This window comes from Athene cunicularia (genome assembly GCF_003259725.1).
Source record: "Athene cunicularia isolate RWA chromosome 2 unlocalized genomic scaffold, athCun1 chr2_part1, whole genome shotgun sequence".
NCBI lineage: Eukaryota > Metazoa > Chordata > Aves > Strigiformes > Strigidae > Athene > Athene cunicularia.
In genome coordinates this window covers 9,746,349-9,764,881 of record NW_020799095.1, presented here as the reverse complement: position 1 = coordinate 9,764,881, position 18,533 = coordinate 9,746,349, and the positions used below count along the sequence as shown (strand labels likewise).

At 38.2% G+C, this 18,533-nt stretch overlaps 1 protein-coding gene across 1 annotated transcript in view; it reads left to right on the top strand.

Moving 5' to 3' along the window:
- The window catches only part of RBMS3 (RNA binding motif single stranded interacting protein 3), a 593,296-nt gene that overhangs the window by 96,243 nt on the left and 478,520 nt on the right, over positions 1–18,533 (top strand). Inside the window, 1 exon segment of the mRNA XM_026842748.1 lies at positions 13,463–13,636. Within this exon segment, the coding sequence (XP_026698549.1) occupies positions 13,511–13,636 (126 nt within the window). The 5' untranslated portion in view covers positions 13,463–13,510.

Sequence of the window (18,533 nt, the reverse complement as noted above, 5' to 3'; positions counted from 1 at the left end):
AAAAAAAGTCAGTAACCTCAAATCTTGGTGTTAGTAGCATCTATTCAGTGTCCATTTAATAATTTTTATTCTGTAACAGGTTGACAGTGCCATCAAATATTTCAGCAGTTAATCTCTGACTATTCCGTTGTGCAGCAGTATCTGCAAACAGTTTGGGTATAGCAACAGTCTACAACAGATATTTCTAAATTAAGGGAGTTAGGGGCATAAATATATTTAGTTTTTGGAGTGCAAGATAAATTTTTTCTTCTGTATTTAAGATGTAGAATATAATCCTTTTTTCTGTGCCTTTCTTCATCCATGTTACATAAAATCATAGCAGCGGTCAGTTAAAAAAAAAAATTACCTTTTCCTCTGAAATAAATGTTTCTAGATATTTCTTTTTAAATATAAAATTTTAAGATTATTCAAACTGTTGTAACGAGGTCTGGTTTTAATCTCCATGAATTAAAGAATACCTTCACAACATTTCCCACTATGTAATATATACATAGATGTATAAATGTAAATATACCTGGATAAATGAGATGGAGCAAAGCTCTATTATTATGATTCAGCTCTTCAAATCTACTTTCCTCTGTCTTTGCTTTTGTATATGCTTTAGCTTTCTTAAATCCACCTAATTCATGGTTCTGCTATTAGCTTCCTTAAAAAACTATTCTACCAATAATTTAAAAATCATTGGAAATACCCTTGGTATTCTGCCTGTGTTCTTTTATTTCACTTAATGATGCTTATGTATATATATACGAATTACTAGAAGCCTCTCTGTATCTTTTTGTTGTTGTTGTTCATTCCCAATTATAGCATCTTTCATACTCATTGTAATTGATCAAAAAATTGATTTGGTGATTGGTGATTGATTTGGTGATTTGGGACATTGTTGTTCTATATGAACAAAATAAAAAGATATCATACCATCTCTCAAAGGATGCAAAAGAGGAAGCAGTAAAATCTCTGTTACAGAGACCAGGAAAGAGTTGTGGGAAGTTTCAGTCACATAAGAAGTCTCATTCAGAGCTAATAGTGATTTTTGATCTTCCAAATAGTAGTTTTCCTCTTTAGGTGAAACACCATCCTTTTTCTCCACATAGTAGGCAAGATTCTTTTCTTTTACATCTGTACCCGTTAACTTTCTGTTTTCCTATCTATTTAACAGTTCACTAGATACTAAAAATTGCACTTAAATAATGAAGCTACATATAGGTGATGGGAGTTTTTAAAATACATTTTAAACTACACAATGTTTCAAATATCTAAAATACCTTTCCGCAATCTTCAGAGGTATTCCCACCAGTCATTCTGAACTGATTTGGTTGATAATAGGGTAACTAATGTTGTAAACTTCTGTACAAATCGTGTTAATATTACTATTTTTTCCTGTTTCTGCTGTAAGGTTATGACACCCACACGTATCAGGAAATACAATGTATGACTATGCTCTATGGCAAATTTTCCTGAAATGTATATTCTAAGCACAGAGCTGCAGAGGATATCTACGGACATAGAAATATGAAATTCAAAATGTAACTTTTAAAGGAATCTTTGTGGTAACTGTATTAGTTTAATTTGCTGTTAATCCTCTATAATTTTTAGACCAGCGTCCTGATAGAGCGGTAAGAAATTCTATCCATCCTCAGGCTTTGGAAATGTATTCATCACCTCTAGAAAGAATTTGACTCAAGAAGTGGAGGTTTAAACCAGCTGGGAACAATGTGACAGAAATCTCCCATCTGCATTTATTCCATGTTTAGAATTTTGAGGAGTAGTTTCAAGAACACAAACCAGAAACAACAGATGAGACAGGGTAGCATCTCTTTATCCTTGGAGCCTCCTGATGTGGTTTGTGTTCATCTTCTCTCTTGTCCTCCGTCTCTGTTCCCCAACTCTCATCTGGTTCTTGCAGCCTGGACATGACTGCTGTACTTATATTTTTAAATCTAGATTTTAAAATTTTAACAAACATTTGGAGATAGAAAAGGGAGCTCTGGTTACAGCAAGGAGAAACACAAAAGAAAAGCTTTCCTCCTTTTGCCTGTCAAATTATGATGTTGAAGTTCAATAGGAAGGATCTGAGTCTTTTTCATACCATTGGGCACTGGGGCAGAAAAATCCCGTAGGCTGAGCTGCACTGAGTTATCCCCCTAGCTGTCAGTATTTCCTAAGAGAAGAAGTGCAGCTCCACACTCCAGGCTCTGAGGACCCTCAGCTGGATTTCCTCTCTTGAGGGTCAATGACTTCTCTTATTTGAGCACCCTCCAACAGGATTCAAAAGATCTCTGCTTTCCACTTTGAACCCCTCAATGTGTAATGTGTTGAGGTTATTTTTTTCTCAGCAGTGCAATTTCACGAAAGCTGTAGCTATTTTCAGACATGTGTGAGTTTTTCTTACTGCAGTGACCTTACTAAAATGTAAGTTATTGGCGGTTTTTTGTTGCTGTTATTTTGGTTTGTTTATCAATTCATAGAGTATAAAATGCCAATCTGAAACACTTGTGGCATGGCCAGAATGCAAGTCAGTCCATAAAAGTCGTGATCATTAGCTGATAACAATAAAAGGAGTGGTTTATGTTTTGAAGGAAAGGTACTATGAGGGAAAGGTTGCTTGTTTGTGTTCACATTGATACTTGAAAGTAGAAGAGTTTTTATATATTTAGAAACATTTGATTGACATTATCTAGTGGGAAGTTTTCTGTTATGATCTGGCCACATGATAGCGCTTTATGTGCAGTAGACAATTATGCAGGAGAGAACCGTGTTTAACTTAAGGAGTAGTTTCTACAAAGCTTTGTCAGGGATCTGTTTGCTTATACTCACAGTTTACTTTAAGGTCATGAGTAGTCCTGTTATTTTAAATACTGTGTTGACCAAGGCCAGGGAAGTTTTGCATGGTCAAACCTTCTACATGTGTTACCTCATTCTGCTTTATTAATTCATTTAAGATATTCACTAAGTTTTTAATTGACTTAATATTACTTTTGTTTGTTGATGTCCATGTCTCCTTCCCACTAGTTTAGACTACAGGATTGTCAATAATCTGCAGAATTATTTAGCCTTTCATTGCTTCCCCCCCCCCCGGGGGAATAAAACCAAAATAAATTAAAATCCCATAAACTCTTTTGCTTTAACAGATTATCTCTTAGGTGTTTCTGTTGTCTTTTATTTTAATGTCATTTTTTCATTGAGAATTACTTAATTTTTAAGGAAATTTATAACCTTTTATTGATGTATCCTGGAAAACCAGTGTTTGCTACACTGAATACAAATAGCTTTTAGTCAACTTCCTAGTCATAATTTGCTCATCCCTTTTAATAAATTAATGATATCTCTCTCTTCTCTGGCACAAGAACCCAAAGCTTAAGGGAAGAAAAAGCAGCTTTTCTAGGCAACAATGTAGCCCTGTGTGTATGTTCCTCTGTTCTGTATTTGATACTCAACAGATATCTGGGGCAGTTGAAATTGATTTTGAGTACTTGAGAGCTGGTCTTGGATATGTCTTATTTCTTATTTTCTTCTCTTTGTATATCATTCTGCTTTCTCTTTTATTTTTCATACCTCCTACTGAAGTCACGGAATGGTTAGACTGACTATTACATTTCTAATGGATTAGTTGAGTACCGAAAAAGCCAGAGGATATTAGCCTTTTCACATTCAAATGTGTCATATACAATATATGTGGCTCTATGAATATTTAATTTGAATGAAAGGCCTTTCTGAATATGATTTCACTGAGAAAGAAATCGCTTTTCATTTCTGGATTTCCTGGATATCCAGTTTGCTTCCTTGCCTTTCAAAATGTTGACTGAACATTTTATAGCCAGACTGAAAACTTTGGTGAATCCTGATCCCAGTAGCAAAATTTATATTGAGATTTTGTTTTCATTTTAAAAGAGAATTTTTTCCATTTGATTGATTTGACATTTACTTTCTCCTCCGGTGTTCTCTCAGTTGGATCTTTAGGGGCTGTTTTATCTGTAAGGTCCCTCAAGTGATCAGACACGCTGGCACTTAACAGATAATGAGAGTAAGCTGTAAATTTCCCTATATTACTTAATTCCATAAGAAATGGTGTTGAACTTCAGATTGTTATGCTGGAAATAACTCCATGATCAGAGAAAGCAAGCTGTTTTATTGTCAAGGGAGGAAGAGTCTGTTCTCCAATCAGCAGTAAAAGAATTTATGGGAGGAGTATTTGTTTCTCCAGCAGAAAATAAAAACTGTTTGCAGGGTATTGTAGCTAATGACAGGACGGATAAATCATGCACCTACAGAACTCCTGGTATACAATAGATATAACATTGTGGGAAAGAAATCATAGCTTTGATAAATGTCCTAATCCCACAGAGCGGTCTACAAAAGCATGCAGGCCCATCCACAGGAGTTAGCTGTAGAGTGATACACTGGGTAGCTTTGAAGGATTTATAGAATTCTTCCCAGTGGTCAAATGCATTTCATAACCACATTGCATTCAGCAAAGCAAGCATTTTGTGGACATGAAGACTTGTAATATGCATCTCATGCTGGAATCAACACTTTGCCTACAGCAGCTGAGGAGAGAAATCTGGCTTCTTCTCATGTGGTAGAATTGTAGAAGTGATGTTGTGCCATGGGTATTTTTTGCTTGTTCGTAAGCACCCCTCTTCCCTGGTATGTGAGTCTGGGTTGCACTCACTGGTTAATGTTGCATACTTGCTTAAATTGTCAGCCAGCTGTTACTCTTGGGATTGCCTAAAAAAACTTGAATATTTCAGATCTAATGTGAGGGAAATAATTTTGTATCCAAGACAGTGGTTGATTTATTGTTCAGGGAATAATTCAATATACATGAAACAGATACATCAGAAAAAACCCATTAAGATACTGTGGAACATAGCAAAACATACCTTTGGGTACTGTAAAAGGGGAAGGAATTCAAGTGTTAATGAAATAATTATTTTTCTTCCCAAACTATCAAAAAATAATGAGTTTTACAAAAGATTTTAGCTGTCTGTAAAAGTCCCAATTTAGCAGACAGGTAAATGCTAAAATCAGTCATTAATCAGTCAAGCTCCTGACCTTGCACTTCAGTCAGTGGTACATAGGTTCACATAAAAAAAATAAGATGTAGGTAAAAGTGGTTTATTGTCTTACAGCAAAACTAGTACAAGAGCCGTCTGTACCTAGGAATGTGATCCTAGGAAATCCACTTACCACATTAATTTTTTTTTTTCAATTTTTGCAGCTTCCCTTTGTGTTCTCTATTTTACCAAAAGATTGCTGCAAGTCCCAAATACTGCTGTGTAGTTTGCAGAAAAGACTTCAAGAGTTGCAACTGTCGTGTATGAGAGAGGAATTCTTAGACCTTGTAAAAATACTACTCGGGAGATCGGCCAATATGAGAGATTTAATATGGTATGCTTTGTATGTAATCAACAGCTTTCCTAAAGATTAGTGTTCGCCATTAGACTTTTTTATCTGGCACAAATCCTTTCCTTCAGGTTCTTTGCCTCTGTGACTTGTGTGCTCAACAGCTCCTGGTAGAAGAACATCCTTTTCTCCAGTCACTTCGCATAGATGAGCTGTATGTGCATTCATAAGAGTATTGGACTGAGTGATTATTTTATATGGGTGACTTTAGAAATCAGAACTATGCAGGTCGTATGTGGCAGGGCCTTAACCAGTGCTATCTTTCCAGAATTTACTGGGAACACTCAGATCGTGCTCATCTTGGGTTAACATAATGCTTCACTACTTTAAACTGTAACCTTGGTTTTATAAAAAAGGCTGGAGTAAATTTAACAGATGCTAGTGTATTTTATTTTCAGAAAACAATTACTTAATGATCTACCATTACAAGGTAATATTCAGTGTTCTTCTGAGGTTGTTATGACTTAAATTTCTCACAGTAGATTGACTAAATAATATTCTGAACCAAATAAACTTTGACATGCCCCTACTCCTTTCAAAGTGAAGGAGGCAAAGGAGGAGGAAGGCAGAGAGGACTCAAGATATTCACTGTGTTCAAACCTAAATTAAAGGTTTAAACTAGACCAGTAAGAATCCCATCTAGCAACATATATTTTAATCCCAGTTTACTTTTTACAAATAACATAACAAAGATAACCCCCACAAAAAAATATCATTTGGAAAGTCTCCTTTCACTTTCCTTTTTGTGGAAGAAAGACATAGAAATAAGCAGTCCAGGAGCATGAGTGTTCCCATTCCCTATGGATGGGTACAAAATGGGTAACAAAAGCAATACAAATTTCTCTTATGCATTCAAAATTACTTTTCTTATTCTGGAGAAATCAGTCTGAAGCACAGGAGCATTTCTTATGACTTTTACTTGGTCTTTGCACTGAGCTTGCCTGCTGAGATACTGGTGGTGGCAATGTTTTTCGGGAGGTGCGTGTGTGCAGAAGTTGACTGAAACCCAGCGGTCTCTTGCCTAATGAACCATCACGTAACAGCAACTTTTGATTACACCTGGGTCTTCCACGCAGGTTGACAAAAGACTTTAAGGATTTCATCTGAATTGTCACTGGCCTGTCTCTTGTTACTAATTCTTTGCCCCTTGACACTGATGTTGTTGATACGATGGCAGAAACCCAGGTTCTTCATGGCCTCTTCCTCAAACCGTGAAGGCCTTCATTTTTTTCAGCTCCCCTGCTCACTCTGTAAGTACAAGAGCAATGTTTCATACTTTGCACAGGAAAAAAAAATGCTCTTAGAATTCAAGTAACAGTTAAAAGTACCACATGAATTACAGTGTTGAGTCACTGGAAAGACAGCAATTCTAACCAGAAAAGTGTGAAAATGATATATGTTTTGTTTTCAAGTCATAACTCTGTGGAAAAATAACAATGAGTGGCAGACTTTTTTTCTAGAATACATTCCTCAAGAGCTATTTAGATAGTTTGGGACCTATCTTAAAAAGTCTCTCAGCATTCCAGTTGAGGCCCAGCAATAAGTAGTTCAGCTGTGCTAGTTGTGTCCTGCAGGCTTGGGTCCCCTTCACCCTGTTTGCAGGGCTCCTTCTCAGCAAAGCTAGTCCACAAAGAGCATTCCTCTCCCACCTACCGGGAGGGGGCAGATGGGCTGCACACCCTAGTTTTTGGCATGATGTGCTCAGCACTCTTGGATCCACTGGATGAGCTACAGCCTTACATGTATGCTGAGATATAAAATATAGCCTCATCATTTCTCTGTGCTTTCAGTGGAATGCTATTTCTCTCAGTTGATCCTCTTTTTCCAGGTACAGTGTATTGGGTTTCAATCCCATGTCTGGAAAAACAATGTTTCTCTTAAATTTGGTCATGTCTCTGAAGTTTTTTCATAAAGGTTATGAGACAAACTTGATAAACTCGAAATCTGAAGTGGCCAAATATTAAGAGCTCAGTTCTTACTGGAACAGATGGAATCTGGTTCTAGACTTAAAAGATTTGCAAGCTATAGTGAAAGATTATGTTGGGAAAAGTAGTAGTGCAAAATTCCTCTCTCCTACTACTAAAAAAAAAAATAAATCTGCAACGTCTTCCATGTTTAGTTTTCATAACAACCCAAAAAGAAAAAAACACCGTCACTTTCCAGTTTCACCATTACCATAATCTTTACGGTCTCTCAGGTGGATTTTGTGATGAACTAACTTCAGGTTTGGTTTGCCAGTTTCATATTTTTTCTGAGCAAGAAAACAAATGCATCATTTTAGCTCATGCAGTAATGTTCCAGGGCAGCTATTTTCATTTCTGTCTTTTCCAGGTTATAGGAAAACTTTGATTTCTATGGGAACGGTAGTATTTTGTAAAGCATCCAGACTTTTAAGAGCAGAGGACTGTGCTTTGCATCATAGTCTGATCCAAATACAGGCATATAGAGTTCCTGCAAGCAGTATCTCCAGAATGGCAGTTTCTCTACTTGGCCTCTCCCAATTCCTGTAATCATTTTGACATTCAAAATAAGGGATGTCACATCCCTTGAAGGGGTAGGGGGAAGAGGGTGGACACCCTTTCCAACACAGTTCCTTTCACAAAAAAACCCAGAAGATGCAGATGAAGACAGAACCACTCTGTAATCAAAATCCAAGTGACTGGAGACAGCTCAAATTGTGTGGGCTAAGAAAATGACATCATAGCTCTGGGAAGTTGCTTTTAAAAGATGAGGTAGTGGGAGGCTGATTTCAGATGTTATTTACACCTCTTTAATCCCACTTTTTTTTTTTTTTTTTTTTTTTTTTTTTAAAAAAAAAAAAGTCAGTGCATGTATAGAGGTAACATAGAGGAGAATATTTGAGCCTTTCTCTTCTTTTGGAGTGCCAAAGCCAATAATAATCACAGCATTTTGGAACAGTTGCAGAAGGGTGTCTGATAAATGTAGTCAGTCTTGCGTTTGACATGATGCAGAATTTGAGAATTAGCACATATTTTTCCTGTTAGTACACTGGATGATGCTGCTGTATTGCAAAAGAGTGGAAAGCACAGGTGTGATGACATGAAGACTAAGTCTACATCAGAACTATTTATGTTGCTTAACGTCCTAGTCAAATGGCGTGCTTTATTCACATACAAATAAGAAGGAGTGGCTAGTTCTTACATCTACTGTAAACTGCTTTAAAAGCTGGAAATGTTGCACCAGTCAAAAATTTTGCCACCATTTAACATTTGCACAGTGCTTTGAAGATAAAAAGTGTTCCATAAATACTATGTTCTATTTTTTCCACTGTTAGACTTCACACATCTGCTATTAAAAGAACTAAGAACTGAAAGCAGTTAAGCTCAAGAAATAGTAATAATACTAATAATACTTTGCACTTCACTCATGTTTATGTCAAAAGTATTCAAAACTTTTACAAACATGAGGAAAAGGTTAGCCTAGAAGTTTTAAAGTAAGATTATCCATATTTATAAGCCAGAGAAACTAAGGCACAGGTAAAAAAGGTCATATTTTAAAATATGTTTAGACATTTAAATTTTACTGATCTCAATTTTAGATTGTATCAGACCTTTAGGGTATAAAGGTACTGGAGTGACTTATTGAAGGAAAATAAATTTCTCCCCTGGCTTTGTAATATTTGTTGTTTCTGGCAAAACATAGCAAGGAGGGCAGCACTTCATTTTTGTTGTAATCCAATAATTTTCTGCAGACATTTTCTGAGAAATGCTGATCAGGTTGTCCCAGGAGTGGCACTGGTGGTCTACCATTGACAACCTAAGAGATACAAATAAGACAGGGTTATGAGGAGAGGTGATACCTTTTATTGGAGTAATCAGCAGAGTTAGGGGAAAACAGATGCACTTTCAGAGCCTGAATAAAAGCCTGTGTGCTGTAAGACCTGCCAGTTTGTGGTGGGTTTACTTTTGCTGGCTGCCAGACACTCATCCAGCTTCTTTTCACTCCCTGTCCTTAAGAAAACGGGGGCAGAAAATAAGACGGAAAAGCTTGTGGGTCACGATAAAGGCAGGGAGATCACTTGCCAATTACCATCACAGGCAAAACCAGACTCAACTCGGGGAAAACTAATATATCGCCAGTTAAAATGAGCTTGGATAGTGAGAAGCAAGTACAAATTAAGACAATACCTCTCCTCTACCCCTCTTCTTCAGGCTCAGCTTCACTCCCCTGTTCTTGAGCCTGTGCCCACTCCACACCGCCACTTGCACAGGGGAATGGGGAGTAACAGCTCCTCGCTCCTGCTCCTCATGCTTTCCCTCTGCTCCAGCACGGGCCACAGTTCCTTCAGGACATATTCACCTCCAGGACAGGATCCTCCATGGATCCTGTCCCGTACCTGTTACAGGTGGGCTCTCTGGAGGCTGCAGGGGACCCTCCTCACCCTCCTCCTGCTCTCCCCCCCAGTGCTTGCAGGGATGAATATAACTTTTTTCCTCACTCCCAGGCAGTGTTTTGCCCTTTCTTAAGTATTTTTTCCCAGAGGTGCCACCATCTTGGCTGAAGGGCTCAGCGTGGCCCCACAGTGAGTCGGTTGGAGCTGGCTGTGGCTGGCTGTCTCTGGCGTGGGCCTCTTCTCACAGAGGCCTCTCTGCACCCTGTGCTGTCAGCACCTGGGCACTTGCCCCCAGGGCACCGTCGTTTCCCCCCAGTTCTCCCAGTTGGCCCAGCGTCTTTCCCACAGGTGCCTCTGCACTGAGCTGGGAAGGCTGCAGAGATGTGCAGTGTGAACTGTTCAGAGAACACCTTGAATTCAACACATGGACATTTTGGGGTCTTAGCTGTCCTGGGACTTGGTGGCTGGTGGTGCAGATGTGTCTCTTCACTGGCTGACAACCTGAATAGCTTCGAGATTTCAAAGCCAAATATCCTGGGAGTGTCTTCATGTACTGGCTTTTATTTTGTTTTGTTTTGTTTGATTCTGGAGGTAAGCCAGCAGAAAAAGCTTTTATTGGGTCAGAAATAGTAGCCCCCCCTACCAAGTTGTTCGGAGCAGAGGGCTCTCCCTTGCAGGAACCTCCCTCCCACAGCTGCACGGCTGTCCCGAGGGGGAGTGGGGTACTTGGGGTCTTGTTTCCCACCTCTGCATCTCGAGTGACCTGCACGCATAGAACACCCAGCGCATCCTTAATGGTCTGAATGGTTCCCCATTTCAAATGTGCCCCCTGTGAGGTAGGAAATTGGTGGAGGACCAGAACGGGGCAGGGGGCCTCATCTCTGTGCCTGGATTTAGTGCTGGGGCTGAACAGTGCCTCCAGCACAGTGGCAGATAAGGGAAGGTGTTTTGTGTAGCACACAAGCACAAAATAAAACTCAGTCAACAGGCAGAAGGTTGCTCAGCATCTGAGGTAGGCTGTTTAAAAAACAGGCTTATTTTTGCTCCTGTTCTCTAATACAGGAACAGGTATTGTGCATGTCTGCATAGTGCTAATAGCATGTCTCTCCTTACTGTAGTGGACTTCGCTGCCATAGTGAAAATAATCAGTTAACAATTATCACAGCTGACAATGCATCTTCACATCCCATCAGCCACAGATATTTTCCACTAGTCCATACAATTCAAACCCATCAGAAATAATAAGAAAGAGCAAAGCTATTGTTAGGATACAGCAGCTCAATATTCACAGAATATTCGGCCGGCAATGAACTCCTCAAGAGGAGTTAATAAGCAGCCACACTTGAATACCTGATGTTTATAAAGAGAAGAAATGTACATGAAGTACATTATGGCTACAACCTACTTGATCTGTCCGAAACAAAACTAGCCTTCATCTCTCACGTAGAAGAAGCAAGTCTAGCAGGGCCCAGAAAGAGAGAAAGTTGTCTTTGAGTGATCTGAAAGATAAGTAATATGTCAAAGGAAAGAAAATGCAGTTTCTGCTCCTTGGGGAAAGAGGGTAAAAGGGGAAGGAGATAAAAGAGAAAAAAAAAAACACATAAAAACCCTCCATTTTTTTTCTAGCTGTAGCCATAGCCTCTTTCCTTTGATTTGTCATGATTTAAATTCATACAAAAAGATTTATTTCAAATAAGCCCCTTTAACTGTAGGGGCAGATTTTTTTTCCCCTAAAGCCTTTTGTAAGAACAAAGTAACCACTTGTCACACACAGTGACTAATGAGAGTTTAGTGTGGGGTTTAGTGTTCATTCATATGCTTTGTGTTCAGCTAGTCGTAAGTTAAATCTTTAGAAATCACACCGCAGGAATCCTTCGCTTAGGGGTGGGGGTGGGAGGCGAATCTGTCGAGATATTGAGAACTGGTGAGCGGAAACTGCTCTTTTCAGGCTTCCTAATCGAGGGCGCAGGAAATAAACACATGCAGGAAGTCATTTGGCCTTTTCTTGAACTTAAAGTTTATACAGCAATTGATAACTGAGGCAAACTTTGTGTACTTAAACTTTTGAAAATTGAAAGAAGTAAAGAGGGCATGTTCAGCCGGTGCCAGCGTGGCCTGTATTTTCTACAACCATCTCATATAAATACATTACTAAAAATATGAAAGATTACACAGGGTATACATTTATAGCTAGAATGTCTTCTTCAAACCTTTTTGTATGTCTTCTCTCCATCCCCTCTTCATTCCATTTTACTAATCCTCTCCCAATGAAACTGAGCTGAAGCATTGAAATAAAACTGAAAATCATGTTTACAAAGCTGTTTTCTCTGCTTCTACATCAGACTCTGCTCTTTCATCCTTTCCCTGACCTTCTCATTTTTCTTGTAAGCATTTGGGGTGAGGATGGTCTTGGACCTTGTGAAACACCTTGCTCAATGCTGGCCCATATTGATATTTGGTTAATGCTACATGTATCATGTATAAATATTGTCTTTGAAAGGAGGGTTAAAAAAAAATAAATGAAGCATCGTTCTTGAATATTGCTTTTGAAATTGATAGCATAAATTTACTAACAGGGACATTTATAAGCATTTCTAAGAAATGTTATTTGTGTTCATATTTTGCAAGCTTTTTCACTGTATTACTGAGGTCACTGTGAATTTAGTGCCTTAAAAATAACAGTTTCAGGTTTATAATAATTACAATTAGTTGGTGTAAATTTGCATGGGATATTGAGAACAACTTTGCCAATAAAAAAGAAAGCAAGAAAAAACCAAATGCAGAACAGAATATGGAGGAAAAAGTACATTTGCATGGCTTTGAAGACCAACCTAAATATCTGCTAAAAATGCATCCACTTCTAATGCATCTTCTACTCTTCTTGAAAATGGATTTTTTTTCTTCCTGCTCTAATAAACCACCCTTATCCGTCCAAGCATTTATTAGGAATATTTTCTATAAAATGAGGACTAGAAGCAGAAAACTGCAGTTAAAATAAAGTAAAATGACAGAAAGCCAGAAAGAAGGAAAGTGAATTATGCATCCATAGTCTGCGTTACTTCCAGATGAAGTTATTGAATTAACTTTAAAAAAAATTAAGATTTCTCTTTTTTTTTTTTTTTCTTTTGCTTGTAAGTAATTAAAAAAAATGTCTTGAAGTTTCATAGTCTATTTAGAAGGTTACATATTTGAAATGTGGGGGTAGCTTTGTGACAGCTTGGCCTTACGTAGCCGCTAGATGGGATTTCATGAGTTCAAGAAATATATCTAAACGTTGGCCCCAAATTGCCATTTACTGTAAAATGGACATAGCTGATCAGGAGCTCAATAAATATCAACATATAATTCATTGTAATAAATAAATATGGAAGTTTCAACTATTAATCTTGGAGGATTGCACCCTCTACACATTTTTAGAACAACCCCTTATCTCTATCACTTATCCATCACCCATTTGATTTACATCCTAGCCTGAAGTCTAACAGTCATCAGTCTTTCTTTGGGCATTACAGCAACATAGATGCTTCACCGATGTCTTTGAATGAATCAATTTTTTGCTTTTCCCAGTTTGTTACAGGAAACATTCAAATTTGTTCCAGACCTTGTGGCATTATGTATATGCACAATGATGATATGTAGCTGCATTGTTTCTATTCTACCCTAAAAGGTATTTTTACGTTGCATTTCTTTCTTTTTTGATAGTCCAGCTCCACAGTGAGAACGTACCAAAACAGTAAATCGAGAGTGACCATGAGTCCTGGCTTTAGCTCCCAGTGGAATAGCAGCCAACCTGCTTGGAATACATACACCTTTCCAAGAGCAAGCTTGCACTACCAGTCTCATGCTAGCTACACCTACTGTGCTGGACATCCTGCTGTAAGTATTTAAAAGTTTTTCTGCAGTTAACCTGAATGAGCTGTATGATTCCCTGGGAGGTGGAGGCACTCGGGGGACTGTGGGGTTCAGCACACTTCACCACCAGTCTTTGTGTCCTACGGCAGTCAGGAGAGCTCATGTGTACTAACCGTAACTCTAGGAAATATTAGAATGAGTCTAAGACGCAAGCAAATGTGAACTTTTCATGGCTCAGTAGAACTATGTGGTTTTTTGTACATTTAGCAATCCTTCTCCTCACATGAAATTATTGTTGTATGCCTGGGTTTCAGTGTCAGGGATGTGGGCTGGAAAGCAGTATTATTGATGGCTTCTTTTCTCTTTCTAGTGAGTCTGTTAGATGAATGAATTATTCTTTCTATTTCAGAGATTTTAAATTTTATGGACGAGTCAGTGAAGGAGGGCATCTCTTCTCATCATTAGGTTGTTAATATTCACTACTTGATCGTCAGTGTGATCCGTAGTGAACATGCAATCTTGTTGCTAAGCAAAGAGTATTGGTCTTCTGTAATTTGCATGAACTGGTGGCCGAAAAGAATGGGGAGGGGGGTTCACCACTGTTGTGTGTTTTAATTTGACAACCATGAAAGGGTCACAACTGAAGGCTGATGGTGGTTTTTGTCATATTGGTGTAGCAGACTGCTTATAGCAGAGCCCTTTTATTCTTTTAGTTTCTGATTGTGAAAGACTCAGGGAGAGTTAACTGGGGAAGACCTCATTAGTGTAAGCAATCTTCCTTTTTTCCCACTCTACACTTTGTTGTTTTGATGTTTGGATTTGAACTTAGCTTTGGATATTGTTAGAAGTTCTTAAAGGACGTATTATCTTAACATCCTGTTGTGTGTATGTAACGAAGTTTAGCTATCCCATAGTGAATTCCAGTAGGAAAATAGGGGAAAGTGCAGCTTTTACTACAGAGGGGAAATTGTGCTATGCAATCTTATTGCAAGCTCTTTGTGATTTGATTTAGATCTGCTATCTTACCTGCCAACAGACTTTTGGCCAGAAGTTTGGGTTAGGAATTGTCTCAAGCATTAACATGGTAATTGAAATAAAGGAGGGGAATAAATTTGTAAAATCTTATCTCTTTTCTGAGGTAGTGAGATCTCGAAATGAATTAAACATCTCTATGGATTCTGCTGTTTGCTCAATTCCATTATGGTGTCATTGAAAATGATAAAAACTGTTGTGAAGGAAAAGAAGGTATTTGGCTTCAGAAGGGCACAGATATTTTCCTTGTTTAGAATGATGGCTCAAAAAGAGTCCCTGTACAGCTTAATTTAACTTAAACTTGTGGGTATTCAAGTCATTAACTGCTCCTTAACTTTGATCATTTAGAATAAACATTGCCCTCTGTGTGAGTCAGGCTTTGACTCTACCAAGCAAAAGAGCATACAAGAAGAATGCTGTACTTCCTGTATGATGGTTTAAAAATGAAGACATCTCTGTATCCATATGAATTAAAATGTCAGTCAAGGCACGGGAGTCTTTTTTAGCCTAATTCCACAGTTCTTTTCTTTGCTTAGACTAAAGCTGATAGTACCTCAACTGGAATTGGTTTATCTGTACGATATTTGTTTTCACTGAGCACCTTAATATGTAGTTATTGGAAACGATACTTCAGTCTCAAAGTTGATTTAGCTGATTGATAGTACGTAGAGATTTCAGAATAACCAGAGTTGCATAAACCTTTGTGCCGCTGAGAAATGCCAAAACCAAGTAGATAAGTACAAGATAAATAACTACATTTTTCAATTAGTCCTGCCCTCAGTGTCCCTGGTTCAGCTGTTTAGAAAACTTGGCACATTTTTTTGGCTCCTGCTCTTCTGAGGAGCTCTGCTGTGGTGTTACTCAGCAGATAACAAGGCTGATTTCCTAGGCTGTTGGTAAGAAGCTGTAACAAGTTAGCTGCCATTAAAGAGCCTACCACTGTGATCGCATACTTTTTCCATACTTTCCTTGCTTCTGCACGCTCTGAGGGTGATGCAGTAAGCAGGGCCTGGGCAAGGCACTCGCAGACTCGGGTCCTCCCTCCTGCAGCATCAGATAAGGGTCAAGTTTTCCAAGAGAAAACAATGCCTTAATATTTGCTTGAATATCTACTGAAGTGTACATGATAAAGTTAGAATTAGTCTGGTTCCTGTTTCTAACTTAGATTTGTTTAATCTGGGCTCAAACCAACACTTCTATGGCAAAAAAAACAATAAAATCTGGATACAGAGGAGCTCATTTATTCATGAATCTTCCCAGTGTAATGTGCTTACCTGGATGTCTACTATACTTCAGAGAATTGTATTTGCCGTCATCTGGCACAGGTTCACCAGAACAAGCTGTAGATTTTATTGCTGTATGAAGCTGTTTGTGCAAAACCTCCCATGTGGAATATGTCTAAAGATAGTTGTAGTTTCTTGACACTTTGGAGGCTAACAAACTTATGAGTCCTTTGCAAGTTCAAGGCAGACAAAAGTCAGGGAGTTGGATCTGGCCTTGAAGTATTTAAAGATATCAGTTCCTGGAGAGAGGGCCAAGAGAAAAGCTTTAGATTTCTCTATTACTTGGAGAAAAGCTCAAGGAGACAAAAAATATTCATGCTAATTGGGCCAAATGTAACTAAAAAAATTAAAATCCTCTCATTCAGTTTTTTCTAAATGAAAGAAAAGATATCATATAAAGTGCAGTGTTAAGAGACCCTTATGACTCGGGTTGGTTGTGAGAAATATGTCTGAGCCGTAGGTGGAATTTTATTTTATTTTATCTGAGAGCACACTCTGCATCCTCTCTTCCATAGTGCTGCAACTGTTGATTTAATTCAGTCTTTTCACTCTAGGAAATAATAGAACGGGAAGTTTGTTTAAACGGAGCAATTTTTCAGCTCTTGGAGTTATCTAATGGAAAAAAAAAGACTCCACATCATCACAGTCAGCAGTGCAATGCAGGTTTTGAACCAACAAGAAGGTGCTAACATCTCCTAGCTATCCTGGGAGGCAGGATCTGTGTATACTAATATGAGTGATAATGTGGTAGATGGCCCTTAAAAAGTATACAGTGACTTGTTTTGGATGTTAGAGGCTAGCAATTCCCCTGGCATTCAGATGCAGAGGCTTGCAGCCAGAGAGATTCAGCATGTAGTGTTCAGAACAGGAGGAGACACCTAGCCATATAACATGCTTTCCTCTTGAACTTCCTTCACGCAATGAAGATAAAAAGAAAGATAAACAAATAGTCAAAGTAATTGTGATTGTCCCCACTGAGCAAGATAGGAACGGTCCTTTGACCACTGTGATATCGGTGCAGGTTTCCTACCCATGCTTTTTCCAGTGAATCAAAGGCTCACTAAATTTCCTTTTCTCCACATTTTCTGGGAAAGACAATAGAATTTCAGTAGATCTTAGGAAGTCTTGCGCAGTGAATTAACTTTAATGAATTACTACTTAGATTGTGCTGTAATTTTAAAGATGTACATGTGTAAAGTGGGCAAAAAAATCACAGATCTCACCTGTTTTTGACTATTTCAGTTGAAATTGTAAGGAAGTGTCTTATGTCTTTCTTAAATATTCATGTAGCAGCCACAGATATCTGCCACACTCACTTATGTAGAAGTCAGTCCTTATGAATGAATTCATCAATGTGATGATCTTTTATGAAGCACACAGTACTCTTGCAGACTGAGTTACCCTGAAGGGTTTGAAACCTTTGTTGTAGGCCCATGGGATGATGAATTTAGTTGCACTGTATTAATTTCTTCATATGCATACATCTCCGTAGCATATGTGATGTCTTTGCATTCTATGCAACTCAGCATATGTAAGACTTTCTGCTAGAATCTATTCTGCACTCTAACGGGATTTGGTCATGCTCCACTAGATCAGTGACAGCCTTCAAAGCATGATTGGTTAAATCTGTAAAGTTATTATTTGGAGCTTTACAGATAATGTTTACAAGCTGTTACATCTGAGATGTCATATGTGGATCAGACAATCAGTTTGCTTAGCAGTATTTCTGTCCCCATTCCAACAGTCTGTCCCCAGTCTTCTTTCTACTAACTTCTTTAAATGCGTGATTGCTTCTGAAATTATGCTGTTAGTGGGAATGTGCAAAGCAGAATTTTTTTTTAAAAAAAAAAAAGTGACGCAGAGCTCTATGAGATGCTACTGGCCTTCTTTGACTCACTTCTCTGAGCCCTAGTAAGGATCTCAAATCTTTAATCTTAAGAATCTTAAAACCCAGTAGAAGGAGCTATAGCTCCCTTGACATTTTTCTGCTGGCAATCCTTGGACAAAAAAGGAGAAAAGGAGTAAGGCTGTTACTGTGGACAACACTAATGGAAGGTTCTACTCACTGTCAGCTTGGCTATGCAGAGTCCATCAGAAAAATTTCCAGTGACAGGTAAGTAACCCTCATTGCTGTTGACAGAACAGCAGGACTGCAATATTTCACAGCTGTAATGCTTTATGTAAACTGGCTGTTTTGATCATTAACACACAAATTGGATTAAATCTGTACCGAGGTCTCAATGATTGACTTTTTTAACAACTTATTTTGTATACATTTATAAAATTAGAAAACCTGCCATTTTTATGTGATTAGATAATACCATGTTTAGGGACCACCTGGGAATGTGAGACACAATTATTAATTTGTATGCATACATATTTATATCTAATGGCTAAATTTTATTAGTTTGAATATATATATTTATGTACACAGATCAAGTTTTTGGCTGAAATCCTTGCAGAATGACATAGGAAGGTTCTTGATGCAGGCCTGGTCTTGGGTGTCAATCTCTAGTCTTCTGATGTGATCCTGTCATCTGAAATGTAAACCTAGTTAGGGAACACATTTTTTTAAGTGTAATATCCTACTCAAAATCGGTTCTATA